The sequence below is a fragment of the Saccopteryx leptura genome, unplaced genomic scaffold (genome assembly GCF_036850995.1).
Source record: "Saccopteryx leptura isolate mSacLep1 unplaced genomic scaffold, mSacLep1_pri_phased_curated manual_scaffold_21, whole genome shotgun sequence".
NCBI lineage: Eukaryota > Metazoa > Chordata > Mammalia > Chiroptera > Emballonuridae > Saccopteryx > Saccopteryx leptura.
Window position 1 is genome coordinate 642,049 of NW_027095703.1, and position 24,616 is coordinate 666,664.

A 24,616-nucleotide genomic window follows, 5' to 3' on the forward strand; every position below is an offset into this window, starting at 1 on the left:
AAACCAAAAAAGACAAAACACTCACAAAAATATTAGTAGAAAATATAAAAATTAAATAAAATGAAATTCAAAAGAATAAATGAAGGAACAAAGGCAAAAAAAATATTGTTTTTGAAAGCTGTCTTCCATTAGGTGTTTCTGTATTATAAATTTAACTCTGGGAAATTCCTGGGCTGTCCTCTGCTGAGATGTTATCACAGTGATGTAGGTGGAGCCACAGTCACATTGGTGGGTGGGGTGGGGTGTGAGGTATATATTACTTCTAATTTACGATTTTTGCTTTCTGGCTTTACGACTAGCTATGGTGATCCCAGGCCTTCAGGTGCTCTTCCCAATATCTCAAGAGACCCAGGGATCAAACGTGGAGCAGCTCTGTTCTTTGAGGGAAAGAATGGCTCTGGAGAGCTAGCTGTGGGGTTTGTTTCTGCTGCTCTCTCTATCCGCGAAGTTAGAGAGGCAGGTTCTGGGAGGCTGGGAGTTGCACTTGTCTTTTTTCTCTGTCTCACCTGAGTACTGGCTGTAGGCAGATGGTGGAAACATTGGGCTTGATCCTGTGCTCTGGCCACTTTGGTTTAGTTTCTCTTCATCAACCCCTCTTAGTGCTCCTTCTTGCAGAAGGAAACCCAGTCACTTTGGGTTTTCCTTTCTGTTCCCCTCAGACAAAATACAGAGTCTTGCAATATTGGTTTGGTGGTAATGGACTCTCTTAGCCTTTTTTGTCTTGAAAGCTCTTTATCTCTCCTATTTTAAATGGTATCTTTGCTGGATAGAGTAATCTTGATGTAAGTTCTTGGTTTTTCATCACTTTGGATATTTACTACCAATCACTTCTGGCCTGACTTGTACTGTTGAGATACAGATGACTGACTAAGGGAGGCTCTTTTGTAAGTCATTATTTTTCTCTTTCAACTTTTAGGATTCTTTCTTTGTATCTTTGTGTGGGCTTCCTTGGGTTCATGTTGATTGGGACTGTGTGCTTCCTGGACTTGTGTGACTTTTTCCTCCGTGTGGTTAGGAAAGTTTTCAGCAATGATTTTTTCAAAGATCTGTATCCTTTATTTTTTTTCTTGTCCTGCTGGTAACCCTATGAAGCAAATGTTGTTTTGCTTGATGTCCCAGAGGTCTCTTAGAGTTTCCTCAGAATTTATGAGATTTTTTTTAGCTGTTCTGCTTGAATGACAAATGTCATCTTGTCCTCTAAATCGCTAATTTAGCCCACTTATCCAACCAGAGGTTGATTTCTTCTAGCGCAGTCTTCATTTCAGAATTGTATTTGCCGTTTCTGACTATTTTTTTTTTGTACTTTCTAATGCTTTTAATGCTTACTCAACTCTTTAAATTCTCACTGAATTTACTTAAGACCCTTGAGCATCCTAATAATCACTATTTTAAACTCTGTATCTGGTAGTTTGGTGTTTCCATTTCATTTAATTATTTTTCTAGGCACTTCTCTTGTTTCATTTGGGTTGTTCTTCCTTTTCTGCCCAGTTAGTCTGTGTATTAGGTAGCTCTGTTTTTGATTGTGAAAGTTGCCGTATCTTTATGAGGAAGGTGGGCTCAGTGGTATTATTAACCTTGAGGCTCTTAAGTTTCTTAGTCTAGGAATATTTCATGAGAGCTCTAGTTACCCTCCTGTTGTATTTGAGTCTTGGATGCTATTGCCCTTTTTCAGGCTGGCTAGCTCTAAGGATGACCTTGATTATGTGTATTAGACACTGTGCAGTGTCTCTCCTTTGTAGCGTAGTTATTCTCAGGAAGGTCTGGTGCTTGATGGACTCCTCCTTTGGGTGTGCCTCTTGAGTTGCTACTTGGTTCTAGCACTTGTGCATCTGCTACCCGTTAGTGGTTGTGTTTGTTTTGGGTCCTCTTGGGCAGGGTTTGGTATGGGTTGATGTCAGACATAGTTTGTAACCCACTGGGGCTACTCGTTTGGAACCACTACTCTGTTCATTGTGTCTGCGTTTTCTGTGCCTGCGTGTGTGTGAGACACTAACATGTGTATCTAAGGATCAACTTCTTTCTGCTTAGAGCCTCCTCTTTTCAGCTGCTCCACCTCCTCCTGAAGCTGCCTGGTCTTGCTGTAGAACCTTCTGCAGAAAGACTAGTGTGGGCTCATAACTGATTTCACCCCATCAACTTCTCCACAGGTTGCAAACGTAGTGGGTTAGTAGGGCAACTGAGGTCAGGATGACAAAATTAGTGGGACACCCTACTTTGGGAGTCTTTTGGTCAGGAGTTCAGTATGTTGAAGGTGGCCCCTACTGCAAAGCCTAATAATCCCTCAGCCACTGGTGGGTACTCCAATTCTATTTTATGAGCAGCATGTTCAGCAAGTTCAGGTTGGATGGGACCAGTTGTCCTCTCTGCAGAAATTCTTTCCTCAGAAGGGCCACTGGTTTCAATAGGGAAGATTGAGGGAGTCTTCCACTGGGGCTATTTGTTGCTCAGCCCACAGGAGTTTGTTACACATTAGTCAAGTCTGGAAAATATTCTCCAAGAAATTTACACTTCGAATGAATGAGCCCCTTGGGGCAGAATATCTGGGACATCAGAGCTAATCCAAATAGCTTCCTCTTGGGGGTAATGCCTACAGTCCTGTAGAAGTGAGTGGGGCATTACTTTGTCTTCCCATGGTAGCTTGGGCTGAGCTCTCAGGGGCACAGGAGTTACGTACCATCCCAACTATGAGGTTTTCACATTCTGCATTTGCCTGTTTGTCTCCAAGACCAAAGCATACCCAGGACAACAGGCTTCGATAGACTTTCTGCACACACACACTTTGATCTCCCAGAAGTCTATGGGCAGAGCCAGATCCTATAGTAGTCCTGGCTCTGTGCATTCCATCACACTTTCAGCACTTTTTGATATCACTGTGTGAAGACTGTATTCTAACGTCCTAACTCTGCACAAAACTTTTTTTCTATTGTGCTCCACTCTTTTTTTAATGTCCCCTAAACTTTTCTCCTTTGGGGGTGATATTCACCTACCTGTCAAAGGAGAGCTGAGACCTCTTACCCTTTCTGCAGTCACAGGGACTGTGCTTGCAGGAACTCCTCTAGCAATACCTCTACACTTCACAGCTCCTACTTCTGTAGCTCCAGGTTCAAAGCATTCCTGTGGTGACAGGCATGGAAAGCCCTGTCTGGCACAGCTTTTTGCTCTCATGCATTCACTGTGTGTAAGGCTGGGCCTTAAAATCCCGATTCTCTTCATAACACTGCTCTCCCAGTGTGTCACACTCTCTTATCAATGTTCTGCCAACTTGCCCCCTTTGGCTAGTGATGCATGCGAACTTATAAAAGGGAAGCTGGTTCCTTTTCCTCTTTTCAAACACAGCAGAGACTGTTCTTGCAGTAAGACAGGAGGAGTTGCACCCACAAGATGACTTCACACTCCACAGCTTTCACCCGTCTAGTTCCTGGCTCAGAGATTCCCTGGGGTGACAGGTGCAGAAAGTCCTGGCTATGCATGCAGGTGGCATCTTCTCCCCTTTTTGGGGTAGCAGGGACTGTACTCCCCACTGATATAGGAGTTGTACCCCAACAAAGCCTCTAAACACTCCTGCTCTCACCTGTTTGGTTCCCATACAAAAGTATCTCCAGAGATGGCATTCTGCTAGAGGTGGAAGAGGCTGGCTTTCTTTCCAAGACCACACAGTTTAATCACTGTCTGAGTCTCTGCCTAAAACCACCCCAGGAAAAGAACACCATAAAAGATACTGCTTTGGCCCTGGCCGGTTAGCTCAATCAGTTAAGAGCATCGTCCTGAAACAATAAGGTTGTGGGTGTGGTCCCTGGTCAGAGCACACACAGGAAGCAACCAATGAATGCACAACTGAGTGGAACAACAAATAAATGTTTCCTTCCTCCTCCAGTTAATAAAACCCTGGCTGGATAGCTCAGTTAGCCAGAGAATAGTCCTGGCGTGGAGGTTGATGGTTTAGTCCCCGATCAGAGTGCATACAGGAGCAGCTTGATGTTTCTGTCTCTCTTTCTCTCTCTCTCTTCCAGCCTCTCTTTCAAAAATAAATAAATAAATAAATAAATAAATAAATAAATAAATAAATAACACACACACACACACACACACACACACACAACACAACACAATATTACCCATGTATAAGGCACTCTATTTTTCAAAAAATTGGGGGTCTAGGCCCTGGCCGGTTGGCTCAGCGGTAGAGTGTTGGCCTGGCGTGCAGGAGTCCCGGGTTCGATTCCCGGCCAGGCACACAGGAGAAGCGCCCATCTGCTTTTCCACCCCTCCCCCTTTCCTTCCTCTCTGTCTCTCTCTTCCCCTCCTGCAGCCGAGGCTTCATTGGAGCAAAGATGGCCCGGGCGCTGGGGATGGCTCTGTGGCCTCTGCCTCAGGCGCTAGATTGGCTCTGGATGCAACAGAGCGATCCCCCAGAGGGGCAGAGCATTGCACCCTGGTGGGCATGCCGGGTGGATTCTGGTCGACTGCCTCCCCGTTTCCAGCTTCGGAAAAGTGAAAAAAACAACAACCGGGGGTCTAAAAATTAGGTGCGTCTTATACAGCAATTGTAGATTTTTTTTTTGCATTTGACAGTGATGAGGAGGTATGAATTCTATGATCAATAAAACTTGAGTTCAAAACCTTTACGTAATACATTTCTTTTCAGATTTCGGGCCCCAAAATTAAGGTTTATACATGGGGACAACTTATACATGGGGAAATACGGAATACACACACACACACACACACACACACACACACACACAGCATTCACCTACTCTGCAGCAATCTAGTAATCCTACCCAGAGTCACAATTTTCTGTTTCTTTGTATGCCTTATGATTTTTTTGTTAATTCATAATGGGTCATTTTAATTCTGTATGTGATTCTGAATATTAAATTCTCTTCTTTGAACAAGGCTTGTTTTTTTGTCTTGGTCTATTTTTGTGGAGTGTGTCTGTGTTGGAGATGAGCCTAAGATGTAAACTTAAAGTCTTCTCAGGTTTTTTTTTTCCCTGTAGTTTACATACAAACTTTAAATTTTGTCATGTATGTTGTTGTTTTTTTTTAATGTCTCAGTGCATGAATATCTTAATCCCAAAAGGGGGAAAAGGAGATAAGTAAAGTGGGAAAATAATAATAAACTTAAGTTTAGTGTCCGTAAATCCCCTGTATACCTCTTCACATGAAGGCATCAACAATGGTGGCCCATTTCTGTGTCTGCACCTTCTAGATCAGATTTATCAATTAGCATTCAGAACACAGATTCCTTGATATTCATAGAACTGAGTCCTTATTGCTTGCCCTGACTCTTATAAGCTACTTCAGGAATTTTAGTATGATCACCTGCCATAAAACTGTAGTGTCTAAAAATGAGTAGCTGCTACAGCACTGTTGGCTTAAAATGTATCAACATTTACCATTATTTACTGGTCAAGGGTTTTTCTGGAAGATGCAAGCCTTAAAAGTCTTCAGAGTTCCGAAATAATTATAGCAAACAGTTTTTGCAAGTGCAGTTATTGTCCAGGTGTGGAGACAGATTTCTTGCTCCGTCTGCTCTGTTTTCATCAATGTTGTCACTTTAACCTCTTATGCCTTGATTCTTACTCCTTGACTGTATCTCTCTGTCTACCTTCTGCTGCAGTCAACTCAGGTACAATAAGACCTCCAAAATCTCCAGTATAGCTACCTCATTCAAACTCTTTAACAACTATCAGTCCAGCACAATTTTTGAACAGTGTCCACTGCATTCATTCTCTCTGGCCACATTGACCCATCTATATACTTTTCACCTTCTGTCTATGTTTTTCCCCTTAGGTTTTATATACTATAATAATCATTGTCTTTGAAAATACTGATTTTCCTTTTATGTGTTCATTCCACTTGCCTGAAGAAATCCTAGTTCTGTGTATCTGAAAATAAAATCAGGCTGTTGAAAGAGGATCTAAGTCTGCATAGCTGTGGTCATTATATTATACTTCCTTCTCCTTAGTCACTAGGGTAAGAGCCAGACAGTATTAGTTAACTTTTTCATTGACGATAAACCAGGGGTTGGGAACCATTTTGGCTGAGAGAGCCATGAACGCCACATATATGAAAATGTAATTCCGTGAGAGCCATACAATGACCCATGTACATTACACATTATCCAATAAAAATTTGGTGCTCTCCCGGAGGATAGCTGTGATTGGCTCCAGCACCTGCAACCATGAACATGAGTGGTAGGAAATGAATGGATTGAAATACATAAGAATGTTTTATATTTTTAACATTTTTTTTTTATTAAAGATTTGTCTGCGAGCCAGATGCAGCCATCAAAAGAGCCACATCTGGCTTGTGAGCCATAGGTTCCCGACCCCTGCTCTAAACCCTCACCTTCATTTTATCCTCTTTTCTTCCAAGCTGATGACTATGCATTTTATTTCTCAGAGGAAAGAGAAGTCATCAGAACGTCAGTGTCTTTAAGTCAAATCTATAAATTAGTTCTGTACTCATCTTCTGGGTGTCTCTCATTCACTTTTATATTATTATTTCTTAGCTCATTATCTAATACCTAGTTAAGTGTAGCATATCACCTTTAGTGCACTAGGACAGTCACTTTTCAGATGCAACAACAGTAATTTGTTAGTACTGTTACCAGTAATGAGTACAGTTTAAATAGGCAGTTAAATGATAGCATTTTGACTCATATTCTGGAATTTGAGAATCTTTGCAGTGGTAAAGAAAGGAATAGTTACAGAAAATGTGTGTAGAGCCTTTACCCAATTTAAGATTGTTAGATATAATATGATAAAAAAGCAAAATTTTTATTATTTAGCAAAATTTGAGGTAATCAGTTAATATAATTACATAAACTTCAGTGTACATTATTATTCAATATCTGTATATTGTATTGTGTGCTTATCACCAAAGACCTAGATTTCTTTTTTTCATATTACAATATTTTGACCCCTTTGATACATAGATCTATTTCAGTGGAGGTGTTTTTAATAAGTATAATTGATTGTCCCTAGAGAGGTTTCTTGAATATCTTACTCTTGCTCTTGAAATGTTTTGATTTGTCAACATTAACCTTTGTGAAAGCTTTATTGAAGTGTCAGCAAGACTATTATTTTATATTTGCTCTAACTTCCTCACTCTCAGAAACTCCTGATTGCTGCTTATTTGTTTCAATAAAGTAGTTTCTGTATATTCTTGTAGAAAAGTAAAACTAGATTTTATAAGTTCTCTTAAAGAATTTATTTTTGTTTTAACTTAAAACATAGATAGACATTGTGAGTGGTTTTCTTCATGCACTAAATTGTTATACTTTCCTTTCACAACTGAATTAAGAAAGTAGTACAAATAGGTTCCATGACTATTAATAATTCTTTCACTAGTAACTCAAAGGTTTTTACTGTACTTTATAAATGTTACACACATTTTTATCCATATTTATCCATGTATAAGACACACCTTTTCCAAAAAATTTGGGGTCTAAAAACTGGGTGTGTCTTATATAGTGCTTGTAGATGTTTTTACTTGCATTTCCCATTTTTTAGCACTTGTTTTTGCACTCACTGTTGAAGAAAGACAGTGATTTGTCATTAGACACAGATGAAAATAAGCTATTGGATGGGAGTTTTGTGATAAGGAGTTGTATGAATTTTATGATGAATAAAACTTAAATTCAAAAACAGTATAATACATTTTTTTTTTCAAATTCTGGGCCCCAAAATTAAGTTGTGTCTTATACATGGGATCATGTTATACATGGGGAAATACAGTAAATGTGTGGTTGTTATTTTAGCTGGAGGAGAGCTGGAATGTTCAGAAGCAAATGAAGATTCTGCAGAAGAAACAAGCCCATGTCATGAAAGAGAAAGTTCACTTGCAGGGTGAACATAGCAAGGCAGTCTTGGCAAGAAGCAAATTAGAATCTCTTTGTAGAGAACTTCAGCGTTACAACAAAACATTAAAGGTTAGTTGTTTCATTTTTCTGTTTTTTAAAGGATACTTTGGCTAATTTTGTGATCACTAAATATATTTTTGAAGTAAATTTTTGCTTCTGTTGCTGTTGTGGGACTTAAATATAATAATAGCTGGCAGTTGATCTAGGTATACTTACTCTGGTAGATTAGGTTCCTGGTCAGGGACACACTTTGATGACTTTGTGGGGTCCTCAAAGATAATATGACCTTGCTTTCTATTTTGCTTGGGCTTGCACTGTATAACTATGTAGTGGCATCATTGTAAATTGAAGACTTTTTTTTTTCTTTTACTGATAGGAAGGCAGGTAGACAGACTCCCTCATTTGCCCCGACCAGGATCCACTCAGCAATCCTCATCTGGGGCTGATGCTCGAATCAACTGAGCTACCTTCTGCACCTGAGACCCATGCTTGGACCAGCCAAGCTATCCTCAGTGCCCAGGGCCAATGCTCGAACCAGTTGAGCCACTGAGAGGAGTAGAGAAGAGAAGGGGAAAGGATGGGGAAGAGAAGCAGATGATTATTTCTCATGTGTGTCCTGATTGGGGATTGAACCCGGATATCAACATGCCAGGCCAGTGCTCTACCCATTGAGCCCACTGGCCTGAAGACTCTTTTTTTATCCAGCTTTTGGTTTTGGGTTCAAGGAAGAGTTTCTGAAGGTATCTCATTTGATTAGAAGGACTCTACTGTTCTGCTTAGGAATGTTATGTCCATACTCCTTCAGTTTAGCGGTTTAAGCTTGCCAAATATTCTGATAACCCTGTAGTTGCTTTCCCTGTTAGCAATGAAATACATAACTGGAAGTATGAAAAGAAGAAATTAGCCCTGGGCCAATTGTCTCAGTGTTAGAGCGTTGGCCTGGCATGTGACAGGGAAGACATACAGAACACACAGGACTTTTTTCTTTTACTCAGTGAGAGAACTAGAGGCAGAGAGAAAGACTCTCCATGCACCCCGGGTTCAAGACATACAGGAGAAGCAACCTTCTGATTCCCTGACCCTCTTTTTCCTCCTCCCCTCTCTCTCTCACTCTCTTTCCTGCAGCCATGTCTGAATTGGTTCAGTTGCATCAGTCCTGGGAGCTGAGGATGACATTGTGGAGCCTCAACCTCAGGAGCTACAAATAGCTCACTTATGGGAGACTGTCTCTGTTTTCTCCTCCTCTTACTTGAAAAAGAAGAAAAAAAAAGAAGGAATTAGTAGCAATAGACTTGAATCACAACGAAATTGAGAAGGAAAAGTAGGATCTGTACTGTGGATGCTAAAGAGCTAATTTGTTTAACTACTCTCAGGCCATCTTCAATTATTCATTTGCTAAATACTTTAGACTCATACCTTGCTTAATTATAAAGAAAGAGGCAGCAGGTATCAAAATTTCATCAATGAGGAAAGAAGGAACAAGAGCAGAGATACTAAAATCTGTATAATGGAAATGTGTCTGATTTTAGCAATAGCTAAGAAGGTACAGTTATAGTATGATTTCAAATAAGCAAGATCTCAGATTATGCTGTCACAACAAATTCCTGAGGACCCAGATAATAGGACAGTTCATGAAATGAGTCCTCATCTGGTGTAAGGTTTTTTTCCCCCCTTGCTTTTGAAACCTTGCATTTTTGTATAATAAAAGTAGATGGTTGGCCCTGGCCAGTTGGCGTGTGGATGTACAAAGTTCAATTCCTGGTCAGGAACACAGGAGAAGCACCCATCTGGTTCCCCACCCTTCTCCCTCTCACTTCTCTTCCCCCTCCCTTTCTCCCACACTTCTGCACCTATGGATTGTTTGGAGCAAGTTGGCCGCAGGGGATGAGGATGGCTCTATGGCCTCTCCCTCAGGTGCTTAAAGGAGCTCTATTGCTGAGCAACAGAGCAATACCCCAGATGGGCAGATTATCACCCCTTAGTGGGCTTGCTGGGTAGATTCTAGTTGAGGCGCATGGGGAGTCTATCTCTCTGCTTCCCCTCCTCTTGCTGAATAAAAGAAAAAAAGTAGATTGTTGTTTTTTTCACATACCAAGTCAACATTTTGACTGGATTAGTAATTGTTAGGATAAAGGTATTTTTGATGGTTGTATCCTAGGTAGAGTTGAAAGTAAGGTGTCACAAATGAAGATTTCATTTGTTCTATGCTCTATAACGAGGTATGACACAAAAAAAGCTTCTAGATGTGATATATTTCTTCAGGCTGTTTTAATAAGTATGATGGCCTGCCTAAACACAGAGGAGGGGCATTTGGGAAAATAATACGGCAGAAACTGGCTGTGTGGAGAAACTGCTACTTTTACTTTAGTGCAGTTACTATCTATATGGCCAGAATACACTTATTTTATACCAGAGCACTTTGTATCTCTCTGATAATTTACTTAGAAAAATCTGCCTGCTTTTAAGTAAGAGCTTTCTGGTCATAGATCAGAAGAAGGAATTGTAGCTCAGAAACAACACTTTGGGTATCATTAGATGAACCCACATTGTAGCAGCATCTTTTCTTTGACCATTTTATCTATGAGTTTAATACGATTAACAGAAATTATTTTGGATAATAAGGAAGAAAATACGCAGCAAGCAAGAGAAGAAGAAGAAAATCGTAAAAAAGCAACTTCACATTTCCAGTTTACTTTGAATGAAATCCAGGCGCAGCTGGAACAGCATGACATACACAATGCCAAACTCCATCAAGAAAACATTGAACTGGGCGAGAAGCTGAAGAAGCTTATCGAACAGTATGCACTCAGGGAGGAGGTAAAAGTATTTTGTTTACTTAGACAGCATCTCATTACCAAAATCTTTCACCATTCATTGCTAATTTAAAATTATTGTCTCAGGACAGAATTTTATAACTACAGTCCAGGAGATACTCACTTTGAATATCTGAGGTAATTCTAGAAGATATGTTAATTTAAGTACTACTTGTTTGCTGTGTGATACTGGAAGGTTGTGATTTTAGCACACAGATCACTTTTCCCATATCCAACCTAATAATAAATCAATATTGGGTCCCCCATAACTTTATATTAGGATTCTTTGGTAATCTGTACAATGTTGAAGAATCGTTGCATCCTCATTCCATCTACTATATTATATGAAAGGAAATATGAACTGTCTTTTAACCCATCATCCACTCTTTTTTTGTGGCCACGCACTCAATGAAGTAGAATGTTTGTAGGAATGATCTATGGATGCAGAACCCAATCATTGTGTTTATTTTACAAGTTAGTCTCTTTTTGACAGAGACAGTGAAAGAGACAGAGAAGGACAGATAAGGACAGATAGGATGGAAGGGAGATGAGAAACATCAATTATTTGTTGCAGTTCCTTAGTTTTTCATTGATTGCTTTCTAATATTTGCATTGCCCAGGGGGCAATAGCAGAGCCAAGTGACCTTTTGCTCCAGCCAGTGACCTTTGGCTCTAGCCATTGACCTTGGGCTTCAAGCCAGTGACTTTTGGGCTCAAGCCAGCGACCATGGGGTCGTCATGTCTATGATCCCATGCTCCAGCCAGCGACCCGTGCTCAAATTGGTGAGCCTGCACTCAAGCTAGTAAGCCCATGCTTAAGTCGGCAACCTCTGGGTTTCAAACCTGGGTCCTCCATGTCCTAGTCTGATGCTCTGTCCACTAAGCCTTCACCCGGTCAGGCTACCAGCTAGTCTTGAAGTTAGGTAATAGGTAGATTACAAGCAAATTGGTGATAAATTACTTATTTTAGTTTCCCTACTTTCAGATGTCACCTAGATAGTGTAAAAGGGTTTGGGTTCTTCAGAGAATGCCTGCTTGCCCAGCTTTTATTATACTTTAAGATTGTAATTCTTTTATTTATGTATATTGAACTCCTTATGTGAACAGATTAAAATTAATAGTTAAAAAAGATTGTAACCAATTAAAATAGGTTACTTTCCTTCCTTGCAATATATATATATATATATATATATATATATATATATATATTTATTTATTTTATTTATTTATTTATTTTTTTGGTATTTTTCTGAAGCTGGAAACGGGGAGAGACAGTCAGGCAGCCTGCCGCATGCACCTGACCGGGATCCACCTGGCACGCCCACCAAGGGCGATGCTCTGCCCCTCTGGGTTGTCGCTCTGCCATGACCAGAGCCACTCTAGTGCCTGGGGCAGAGGCCAAGGAGCCATCCCCAGCGCCCAGGCCATCCTTGCTCCAATGGAGCCTTGGCTGCCGGAGGGGAAGAGAGAGACAGAGAGGAAGGAGGGGGGGGGGGTGGAGAAGCAAATGGGTGCTTCTCCTATGTGCCCTGGCCGGGAATCCAACCCGGGTCCCCCGCACGCCAGGCCGACGCTCTACCGCTGAGCCAACCGGCCAGGGCCGCAATATATTTTTAAGTAAACTTGTCTTAAGCCTATAAAGTGAATTTTTTATTAGATTTATTTTAATAAACTTCTTATTTTGTTAGTCTTTAACTATTTTTAAGAATGACTGTCTACTTTATTATTTACATAGTGAATTTGCGAAAGTATATTTTCATGATGTATAATATAATTTGTGAATCCTGTGTATTTCTGCTATTAAAGCATTTTCTTGCTTTTTGGTCAATATCTAATTTAATAATAGTTTAATAATCTCATTAACTATTTTCAATTAAAGATCTAGAGTATTTCTCAAATCGTAAGATACCTGTTATGAAATATTTTTTCCTGTCACATGGGATATTGTAAGTAAGAAGAGTTTCTATTTCTCCATTTGAGAAGGATATCCTGATTACTTTAGTGTACATAAATACTACTTAGCCATTTAATCTGGGAATAATAATGGCCTCTTCTCTTACCAACAGGTGTATGTGATACATGTTAGTCATTAAGCACTTTAATCAGTTGCATTGGTTTTATAATAATTCTGTAAAGTAGAGGTGGTTAAACCTTTATATATAAGGAAACTAAGATTCATAAAGAGGCGGAATTTGTCCAAAGCCATCCACTGAGGCAGGATTTGACAGTAAGGATTATATCATGAATTATATTATGTTAATATCCACATGTAAAAAATTTTTGAAATTTTAATGAGGAAAAAACTCAGGAATTTATGTGTATGATGAATGAGTGTAATAATTTGATCTCATTGTTTGATCACCATCATTTTCTTGGTAGTTTGGGCCTAATATTTAATGTAGAGTGGATACTGGAAGTCCCATCTCTAACCATCCAGGTATAGTCATAGGGGGATCATACTTGCAGGTGCAGGATGGTTGTAAAGTGATGTTTCCAGTAGTATAGAGACAGAAAGAGTCAATGTTGTTAACTATGATTATATTAACAAAAAGAACACAGAAGAAGTAATTGAAGTGTGTTATTTCTCTTCACCAATGTGTACCTTAGATTGAAGAAATTTTGTTTTTTCTATAGCATATTGATAAATTGTTCAAACACAAAGAACTGCACCAACAGCTTGTGGATGCCAAGCTTCAGGAAACAACACAGTTTATAAAGGAAGCTGATGAAAAACATCAAAGAGAGAGAGAGTTTGTAAGTTCTATCTCTTAAAGTTATTGCCAATATTGTAACCAAAATTCAAGTCATTTAAACTAATACCGTATTTTATATAACCTGAGTTTACGGGGTTTGTTTTTTTACTTTTTAGAATAAGAAAGATTAGAATGCATTCAGAATTTTATGTCTGATGAAATTTTTATATAAAATATATACTGAAATTTTTAGACCAAACTAAAAGAAAACCCTACACATGTTTTATTTTTGCTTTGTGTAGAGTATTGTCTTGATTTTTATGTAATGATCACCAGGTTCACATTCGTGAGAGTCATTTGAGAATTAGGCCTTGAAAGCTAGAGACAATTACATTTCATACCACGTTTATCAATTGTGAACATAGTAAGCTTTCATATTTAACATAGGCAAATAAATTATGTATGTGCTTTATTTAAATGTTGTGGAAAATGGTTGTAATAATATGGACTATCCTATCTAGCATATCATTCAAGTAGCCTAGGCCCTAAGGTAAGCATAATGTGGAATTTTTTTTTCCTGAGTATTCCTTTGGATATAAAGAACTCATACTAACTACAGGTCTAAGGTTTACTGAGATGTATTTTCAAAAGTCAACCTTTTTTTTTTTAATTATGATTCAATTAGAGTAGGGGAGGCAGAGAGACAGACTTCACATTCACCCCAATGGGTATCCACCTGGAAAGTCCCCTAGGAAGCGATGCTCTGTCCATCTGGGGCATTGCTTCGTGGCTCAGCAACCAAGCTCTTGGTTCCTGAAATGGAGGTAGGAACCAACTAGCTTCAGGGACCAACTTGCTTCAATTCAGCCATGGCTGCAGGAGGGTAATAGAGAGAGAAGGAGCAGGGGTGGAGAAGCCAAATGGGCACTTTTTCTATGTGCCCTTATCAAGAATCAAGCCCAGGACATCCACATGCTAGGCCAAAGCTCTACCACTGAGCCAGCTGGCCAGGGCCAAAACATCAACCTTTAGTGCAAGCCAGGATTGGTATTTATTCTGTGCACAATGGAAGATACAGTTGCCATTTCCAAGGTGGGATATAAATTGCATGTATGTGTTTGTGTGTGTACATACAGGTAAATACATGTACTATATCTTTATACTTTCTGGTTGTATTAAGGACTTTTTAAGGCTCAATTGGATTAGGTATTTAACGTTTTGCTTTAGAAATGTGAAGACTGAAATTCATAACTATGTACCATGCGACTTCACTATTTAATTTTCTTTAAAATTTGTGTATACAGGTTGGACAAGTGTAGGTTTACAATTGTGAGTATGTGAAACATAGAGTATATTTCTGTACTATTATTATTGTATTACTTTTGCATGAGACTACCTGTAAATCTGCTTTAGTTCCACCCTGTATTGACTAGACCCTTCTTTTCCCTACTTTTGAAAAGTAGTCAGAAATCTGATCTGTTTTCATTTTTTGTTCTATACATTTTCAACCTCATCTTGCCTTTGATGGAGGGTATAAAGACCTCTGAGCTACCCAGATAATGTCAATATTTCTAGTATATTTTATGCTTGCATTTGATCTAATTATTTCCACCTAAAACAACACAATTTAATTCTGAGTTTCATAAACCTTAATTAGGCATCTAGGATACTTTTTAGTAAAAGGTTAGTCCTACATTCATAACTGTTAAAAGTGGTTACAGATCAAAAAGAGAGATAATTGACAATTGATTTAAAAGGATATTTCACCAGTTTACCTGTAATTCTTTCTAAATAATGAGAGTAAATGTTACAGCTAACTATGTGGCCATTTGATATTTTAGCCATATATGTAATTACTATTAGTATTTTGCCAGAATGTTTCTGTTTTCTAGTTATTAAAAGAAGCAACAGAATCGAGGTACAAATATGAAGAAATGAAACATCAAGAAGTACAATTAAAACAGCAGGTAACTTGACAACAGAGGATAGAATTTGTGGGTCTTGCTCCCAGTCAAAGCCAGCATGAGCAACACAATAGATCTTTTGTCCACTTGGAATTTTTCTGTTTATTCAGCATGACTGACTTACTGACATGATTTTCTTGATTTTAGCACTGTAAGTCCCATGTCTCAAGAAACCCCTCAATTCAAGGGAAATTAGGATGACTGGTCAGCCTATTTTCATTGTGCTCTTTCTGCTATCCTAGATTTTTTTCTAGTATGTTTTTAATTTTGTTCTTCAGGGAAATAAAAACAGGCAGAAAGTACATATTTTGTTATGTATGTAATTTAAAAAAACTGCATATGCTCACACAGGTTCACTTTCAGGTAAGGAAGGTTGTGTGAATGAGTACTTTTGAGAAGAATTGGAGTTTTCCCTGTTGGTTAGTTAAGTCCTTTTCTGTTGTCCTGTTGTAGTCTCTTAATTTTGGAGTTAAAGAGGCAGATGCTGGGAACTCAAGGGTAAAATAGAGAAAAGATTGTGTTTCTATGTTTGAAACATTACCAATATATTCTACCTAGTTTCTACAGGTAGAATCAATTAGGTATTTATATGTATAGTATAATCTAGTTAACAAGACTATAATGTTTATGTAAGAACTCTGTAAATGACTTCTAAAGTATATGAATACATTAAGACTAGCATGCATCTTCATAAACAACCCTTTTGAATGCTGACTACTTTTGGGAACATTTTATGATGTAGTCATATTCTGCAAAGCTAACCTTACTTTTGTATTCTGCAAAGCTAATCTTACTTACCATGAATATTGAAGAAGAATCAAATAAGTACACAAGTTTTCTGACATTTTTATGTCATTATGATCCTGTTAGCAGACTTCTAAAAAATTTAAAGCCCTTATTAGTGTTATATTAGTAGTTCACAGAAATGGAGACAATAGTGTGAGAAAATTATGAAAAGTATACCGTATGTATGGATTTGGAAGATATTGTTTAGTGCTTGGAGGGAGTCATTCATAGATAGCGATCACCAGAAAGGCTTTTCGCCCAAGTTCACCAGGCCAGCTCTGATTCTGTTGTACTTTTGTTATCAGTTTTTGTGACCTGATACTTCAAGGTTTCTTATCTAGTCATTAGTTTGTTTCCCTTGTTCTCTTTTCTTGCTGTTTAAAATGGCTGTCCTTCCTTGAGTGGGTCCTATATTTTGTTCTTACCATGTCAGTTTCCAGCATTTGTTGAATCTCATAGTCTTGGTGTGTCTTAACCCACTATTTTTAATCCAGCCACATAAATCCAGGTATTATGGTAGTTCCCACAAACTGAGCAGTGTGGGCCAGCATTGACATCTTCCATGGGAAAGTCTATCTGGATGTGTCATGTTTAATAAAAATAGACTGTGCTAAAACTGCTGTAACTTCTAACCTCCCCCAAGTACCAGAATTCCCTCATTTTGCTTGCACACCACCATTGTTCCCACCTTCAGACCTACAGCCTCAAAAGCACTGTCAATGTGTGCTCCTCTACAGACTACTCACAAATCCTCTGCACTCTTATTTTGCCCTAAAGTTCTATTCATCTTTGCCCTAGCCCTCACTCTTTGCAGGCTGATAGTTACCTCGTCTAGCTTGTCACTGGTAATATTTCTTTGTTTGCTTCTCCCTTCCCCATATAGCAGAACTTGTTTCTAAGTGCTTTTTGTATGGGCCATCCCACCTGATAACTGTGGGAGAGAGCTGAGTCTGTCATTTCACATCCTGCCTCTTCATCCTTTTCATGTGGAGCTGTTTAATATTCCTAATACAGCAGCACTATAGGGGAGAGTAGAAAGGCTATTTCTTGACCTTTGATTATCTTTTATTCTTTTCTACTTTTCTTGGGCAAAAACACTTTACAGCAGTCACCCTTAGCCATGGATTCACTTTCTAAAGTTATGGTTACTGCAGTTCAAACATATTAAGTGGAAAATTTCAGAAATAATTTATAAATTTTAATTTGGATGAACTTAGCTTTTGTCCAGTATCTCCATGCTGTAATATTCCACCAACTTATCTGATTGGTACCCATTTATCTGATAAAAAGAGCGAGAAATACTATATTGACATAACTTATTATATTATTATGTGTTCTATTTTACTATTAGCTATTGTTAATCTCTACTGTGCCTAATTGATAAGCTAAACTTTATTGTAGGGATGTATATATAGGAGAAAACAATATACAGGGTGAGACAAAGGTAAGTTTACAGTATGTATGAAAAAAATATATAATTAATAAATAATATAATAAACTCTTGTGTACTCACAACTGTAAACTGACTTTTGCCCCATGTGTATATAGAATTTGGTACTGTAATTTTAAGCATCTACTTGGGATTCTGGAACATGTCTCATGTTCTCTGGGCCTGTGTTTTCTTATCCTCAAAATAATGTAATTAAATTAGATCACCTCTAAAACATTCTGTTCTGGCCTAAATAATTAGGCCACCGCAAGGCATAATTCAGGGCTTAACCTACATAATTTTCTTTTCTGGGTCCTCTTATGGGACCTTGCCTCCTAAAAGGTGACTGTATTCTAAATTCAGTTAGTATTATTTTTTTCAAAAGAATAATAATAGTATTATTCTATTTTTTAGAATAAAAATTGTTGGAGGGACTAAAAGAAAAATAGGCATTTCTACCTTTTTGTGATTTTTTTTTTTTTTCTCAGCTGCACTCCCACTAAAGTCTTTTCCAACCAAATCATTCTTTGGCCTCTGTCTTATTTCCCTTCTCTGTTCAGGAAAGAGATAGTTTCGATATTAAGCTGAGAAGTATGTAGGTAGTACGCTTAAAAGAATGACCTTTATTTTTTTAAAGAATTATTTTTCAAATGTAAGAAGGGGTAGTGAATAAAAAACATAGTCACATGAATTATATTGTTATATCATTGTATGATAGTTTTTTATAATTGATTAAGTAGAGCTAGTAAATATTTGTACATTTTAAGCATGTAAACAGACTAAAGCAACATTTTATAAATTTTGTTGCATTTATAAGAAACCTGTAAAAATTTCAGTCATCTGTGGTTGTTTCTAGATTTGATATGTGTTCATTCTTTTTTTATAACATTTAACAAATCACTGATGTTTAGACAAACTATGCTCTTTTGAAAGAAAGTCAGATTTTAAATTGCTTATCTGAACTCAGAATATTTGATGCTTTTCTCTCTAGCTCTCTCTTTATATGGATAAATTTGAAGAATTCCAGATTACTATGGCAAAAAGCAATGAACTGTTTACAACTTTCAGACTGGAAATGGAAAAGGTATTTATATATTTGTAGTAGAATATTACTAGTAAATTTATATGTAATTATTTTAAGCAGAACTGCCATCTGGATTAGTTGATATGATCTGAAACAGTTTTAACCTTATCATTTCTGATCCTTCACTGGCATATTTAGGCATTGTTTCCAGAATTACCTCATGTTATTAAAAGTTTCGGTACTTTCAAAATTGTTGCTATTAAAGGAAATTATCCTAATAAGAAAAATTTGTTGTCAGAATAGATTTTTAAAAGTTATTTCAGATGATCTCTCCTCAAAGTGTTGTATAAATTATTTTTTATTAAAGATCCATGTCAAGGGAAGTAATATATTTTGGTTTAAATAGATTATTTCAGAAGATTTAGCTAACACCTGAAGTATTTTTACTCTTAAATTTGATCTTAATATATATAGTACACAGGGATGGACGGACACCCTTATAAAATTATAAACTAGTTTTAAAATTTGGCAATGAAAACAATTTTGTGTAATTCTACTTCAGCATATGGGCTAAAAGACAATTCTTTTTAATTGTATTTATTAAGGTGACACTATTTAACATAATTACACAGAGATGTGTTGTAAAGGACAGTTCTAAAGAGCCTATGTCCTTAAATAAACAGGGAGCATCTCAGTTTAGAAGGTGGACTCTGGAACTGTGATCTGTTCTTTTTTGGGGCAAAGTGTTTTCTCCTTTTTCTTTTTTGACAGAGACAAAGAGAAAGTCAGAGAGTGGGACAGATAGGGACATACAGTAAGGGAGAGAGATGAGAAGCATCAGTTTTTTTGTTACAGCACTCTAGTTGTTCATTGATTGCTTTCTCATATGTTCCTTGATCTGGTGCTACAGCAGAGTGAGTGACCCCTTGCTCAAGCCAGCGACCTTGGGCTCAAGCTGGCGACCTCAGGGTCTTGAACCTGAGTCCTCTGCGTCCCAGTTCTGTGCTCTATCCACTGTGCCACTGCCTGGTCAGTCCAGTGTTTTTTTTTTTACATTTCCATTTTAAAATTGAAATGTTAAGAAATGGTGGTCATTGGGAGATAGAAACAACAGGGTCTGCCATCATTATAATCACATCTTAGATTGCAGTTGAAAGCATGTTCAGTAATCAGGTTTCCTATAGTAACAACTATTCTTGCATTACTTGTAGACCATTGACAAGTTGTTCAGACTATCTTTTTCTTCATTGCTAAAAATGAAGAAAACAAAAATGTCTGCATTATTTTAAACAGAACTTGTCAATGTTAAGTGTTACTGCAATTACTGTCTCAGGTATTTTTAGACCAATAATGTGGAGAGTTTAGTGAACCTGAGTAGATTAGTGTGTCTGCCAATTTTTTCAGTTGAGGCTTCAGTGAAGAGGGAACTGTTAAGTACAGTGTAGATGTAAGGTGGACTCGAGCAAATTTTTTTTAATTAAGTGAGAGGCGGTGGGGCAGGGAGGCAGAGACAGACTCGCTTGCGCCCTGTCCATGATTCACATGGGAAGCTCCCTAGAGGGCGATGCTCTGCCCATCTGAGGCTGCTGCTTTGTTACTCAGCAGCCGAGCTCTTTCAGCATCTGAGTCAAGGCCATGTAGCCATCCTCAGTGCCAGGGGCCATTCAAACTATGGCTGTTGGAAGGGAGGAGAGGAGATAGCGCAAGAGAGGGTTTGATGTCCTGACCGGAATCAAACCCAGAACATACACACCCTGGTCTGACACCCTACCATTAAGCCAAAAGGCCAGGGCCAACATGGAACATTTTAAGAAAGTGTTCCCCAATTTCGTATCTTTGAGAATTCCTCTGAATGGTAACACATTCCTCTTTGCTAGTAGCTAAGCAATCCCTGTTGGTCACCACTTCAACCCAGATCATCTATGTATTTTTTCCATGGTCTTTATCCCAGACTGCCTCTGATACAGTTCTGTAGGTAATCATCACATAGGGCATGAGCTCTGTCTTATCATTGTTTTTTTAAATGCTGCCTGACTCTCTACTTGTTACAGAGCTGATGTGAAGACTAACCATAAAGGAATATTTGAAAAATGGGTGTTTAATAGGCATAGTTGAATCCTATCCTGAGTTTCTAAAAATTGGGGTATCATAGCATTAATTTGAGAACACTTCTCTTATTTATTGACCCATTTTATGTTTGACATGATCTTAAATAAAGTAGTTTTGCGAGTTGTGAGGTTGACAAAAAATAAAGATTTAATCATTTTAATATTAATTTTAATATTTTCCTGGTCACCTAAATTCTCCTGCCTCTAGTTCTAATACTGATATGGTTTTAAATTCTTAATGTCTTTGAATTGGGAAAATCTGTCTCACCAAGAATCTCATTAATTGGTTTAATGTATTATCAAAGGAACTCAGAAACATGGACCTTTTTTCATTATACAACTTAAGGACCTGGAGGTCTTGTACACCCTTCAGTTGGAATGAATTGCATTTCAGCCGTAACTGAGTGGCATCTGAAGTTAGCTTGTGCAGCTTTCTCTAAAATTGAGAAGATAAAATTTGCATTTTTTAAAGACACATTCTATTAGCTGTTTGAGGCAAGTACAGTGATGAGGGAGGAGAGCAAGGGAAAATACAACTTAGAATTTAAATTTGCATTGTGTTGATTCACAGATGACAAAGAAAATTAAAAAACTGGAAAAAGAAATTATAATATGGCGTACAAAATGGGAAAGTAATAACAAAGTACTTCTGCAAATGGCTGAAGAGGTGAGAATGTTTCACATGATTGAACACAGAATACTTCTTTATCAGTATTAAGGCAGGGTGGTCCTGCTGATATTTTTAAAAGTAATTTCAGATTTGATTACTAAATTTTGATTTGTTTCCTGAGGTAAGTTGGGTTGTCTTGTGTGAGGTATGTAAACTTTTTCTCACAACTAATTAGCTCAGATTTGTATTATAGATAACTCTAAAATATCTACATTTTACTTCTTTTCCAATAATAATTGAGCTTATGCAGACTAAGGTTTATTAAGTTTGGTATATATGTAGCTTCCCTCTTAGTTTTTGATTTATTAAAACTTGTGTGTGGCTCAAGAATTTGCATTTCTCACAATGTCTAGATAATGCTAATGTTGCATGTTCAAAGTCCACACCTTGAGCATCGATGTTCTTCTGTAAAGACAACTTGATTCAGGTTTCCTGTGGAGAAAGCTCAGACTTGTATCTCAAGTGGTTTTCTGCCCACTCGTAGGCAACAAATGACTTTATCAAACTTGTAAGTAAAGCTGAAATGTATTCACTGTACAATTACTAAATTTTTCACTTTCATAAACTTGATAGGACTAGTTTTTAACATTTCACAAGAGAAAATAGGGCTCTAAAATGAAGGACAAGAAACCTTGGCTAGCTAGCTCAGTGCTTTAGAGCAATATCCCGATATGCCAAGTCTGCGAGTTCAGTTCTTGGTCAGGGCACATATAGGAGTGAACCAACAAATGCATAAACAAATGGAACAACAAATTGTTTCTCTTTTTCATCCTTCAATCAGTCAATAATTAAAACACTTTTTAAAAATGATGGAAGAGAAGAAAAATATTGATGGTAGGAATAAAAACTTATTTTAAATTAAGTCACATTTTCTTAATATGTAATATTTAACTTCATGAAGTAGATTTTGTTACTTTAAAGAAATATGACTAATTTTTTATTGTTCCAGAATCATAATATTTTAAATATCAATGCACAGTGAGGTTCAAGAGATGATAAAAGATAGTATCCAGTGTAGCTTAATTTTGTCTACAATAATATAATTTGTATTTATATATACAGTAGGTACATAAGTTCTGTCTTTCTTTCAGAAAACTATTCGTGATAAAGAGTACAAGTCCCTTCAAATGAAACTGGAACTATTAGAGAAGCTGTTTAGAGCTCTCCAAATGGAAAGAAATGAGCTCAATGAGAAGGTTGAAGTTCTGAAAGAGCAGGTCTCTATAAAAGCACAGATAAAGATTTAGCAACAACTGTGCTAGAGCCCACTACTGCTGTTGATTCTCAGAAAGACTTGAACACTTCCTCTAAAAGAGCTCCAGGAATCAACTTGCAGGATGAGACCAAGGGAGCAAATGAAACACAGTGCAGTTCAAAAGACCCTTTCCACATGATCTATTCTGATCATTAATTCAGTTGATGAGATGAAAAGTGATTACTGTATTGAGAAATATATTTTGTATATAACTTTTCTGATGCAGTTAGTATTGATTTTCTGGTGAAAATTTTACTTTTTCTACCACTTTTATATTTTCTAAGAACTGTTAAACTACATGATATAGAAGGCTGCTTAGTAGTTTTGCATTATTCTGATGAATATATTTCCACATCTGTATTGCATATCTGCCTTATTTTTCCCTTTACTGGAATAAATGTGTTCATTGCCTTACCTCCTATATGCCCCCTGCATATAATTATAATTAAATTAAGGCTTCTTATGATAGTGGCTTTTTATGTAAAAACTAAAACGAATTTAAATTCTCTGGTCCACTAACATAAAAATATAAAATACAAAAATAGTTTTGTTTAGTAGCTCATTTAAATGCCAAGTAAAAATAAAACATAAGTAGGGGATATTAAGCATAGCGTATTTGCTTTATATCAGCTTTTTGAAAATATTTTTATCACTTGAAAAATTGAGATGACTATATGTCTTGACTCCCTCAAAGTTGTGGCAGGTTATTTAAATGAAGATGCCATTTGTAAACAAAGTAGTATATGCAGCCAAGTCATTGGACACATAGGAGAAATGTATATGTGACAAAATGTTATACTGCTTTAGTTTCAGGTTAGAACAGATGTCTGAAAATATCAGTACTGGGTCTTTGTATTTAGAATGGGGAAATTTCTGGATGTTGTAATTTTGTTCCTTATTTCTTTTATTTCAATACCTAATACCAATTTTTTTTTGTTCTGTCACATTAAATCATCTAAAAAGGGTTAAAAATGCAGAATTATTTACCATGAGAGGAATAGGAGCCCAGAGATACTTTTCAACTTCCAGCACTGTCTGTGATAATCAACTGATCAGATAGTTAAGGAAAAGAAATATACCTGAAATTCAACTAATACCATGCCAAAATTAATAGAATAATAAAATGTCCCTCAACAGCATTTTATGAGTATCTCCTTCAACTAAATGAAGTATTGAATCCAGTCCTTTGAGGGGAAATGAAGACACACTGTCAGAAATATAATTTAAATTAAAACTGGTAATTTAACCTAAAAGTGATATTTCAGGAGGAACTTTCTGCCTGTAAGCTTTTAACATTTGATTAAGATAGTGGTGTACCCTATTACACTTTTTTATGACACTTAAATTTGTGTGGATAGTTAATCTTGGGCTGAGAGCTATGTATTTGACAGCAGTTGGTCTACTGTTTTGGGTGTACTAGGTATATTAGATAATATTGTGTAAAATAAATATATTAAAAGAATCTGAATTGTTTGGGACACTTTTGGTTTCAGAGTGTTTCCTCATTATCAAGTCGGGGAAAAATGGAGAGGAGAGGTTTCTAAAATGAAGGGTTTCTTTCTACATGACTCTGTAGCATGCTCAGTATTTACTATGTTCTAGAACTGGAGTTGGTGAACCATTTCTGACTGCCTAGGGTTGCTTTTATATTTCAGTTCTTATATTTGCTATCTGATTCTTTGTTCATCAACCTGTATTTGAAACCACTATAGTTTACCCAGGAAAAGCTTAAATGTTGAGATCAGTTAAATTGTTTGTTGTACCATTTTGTGGAAACTTCTAGAGTTCTAAAATATTTAGTAATAGTGGATCCCAAAGTGCAAAAAATGAGATTTTATCTTCAGATGTATAGAAATACATTTTGTGGTTATGAGACTTTTTAAGTTATGTATGATCATCTATTACACCTGTTATCACAGCACATTTCTCAGGTATACAGAAATATCTATCTCTTTCAAACAGTAAATAAAAATAACAATAAAAAGGATGCAGTACTAAATACACT

General features: G+C 37.1%; 1 protein-coding gene across 1 annotated transcript in view; it reads left to right on the forward strand.

Annotated features, from left to right (window-relative positions):
* LOC136386918 (gamma-taxilin-like) overlaps positions 1–24,032 on the forward strand; it is a 70,549-nt gene extending 46,517 nt beyond the window's left edge. Inside the window, 8 exon segments of the mRNA XM_066358037.1 lie at positions 7,768–7,938; positions 10,492–10,686; positions 13,317–13,436; positions 15,268–15,342; positions 18,546–18,638; positions 21,258–21,353; positions 22,448–22,586; positions 22,589–24,032. Coding sequence (XP_066214134.1) covers positions 7,768–7,938; positions 10,492–10,686; positions 13,317–13,436; positions 15,268–15,342; positions 18,546–18,638; positions 21,258–21,353; positions 22,448–22,586; positions 22,589–22,767 — 1,068 coding nt within the window. The 3' untranslated portion in view covers positions 22,768–24,032.
* The last annotated feature ends 584 nt before the right edge of the window (positions 24,033–24,616 follow it).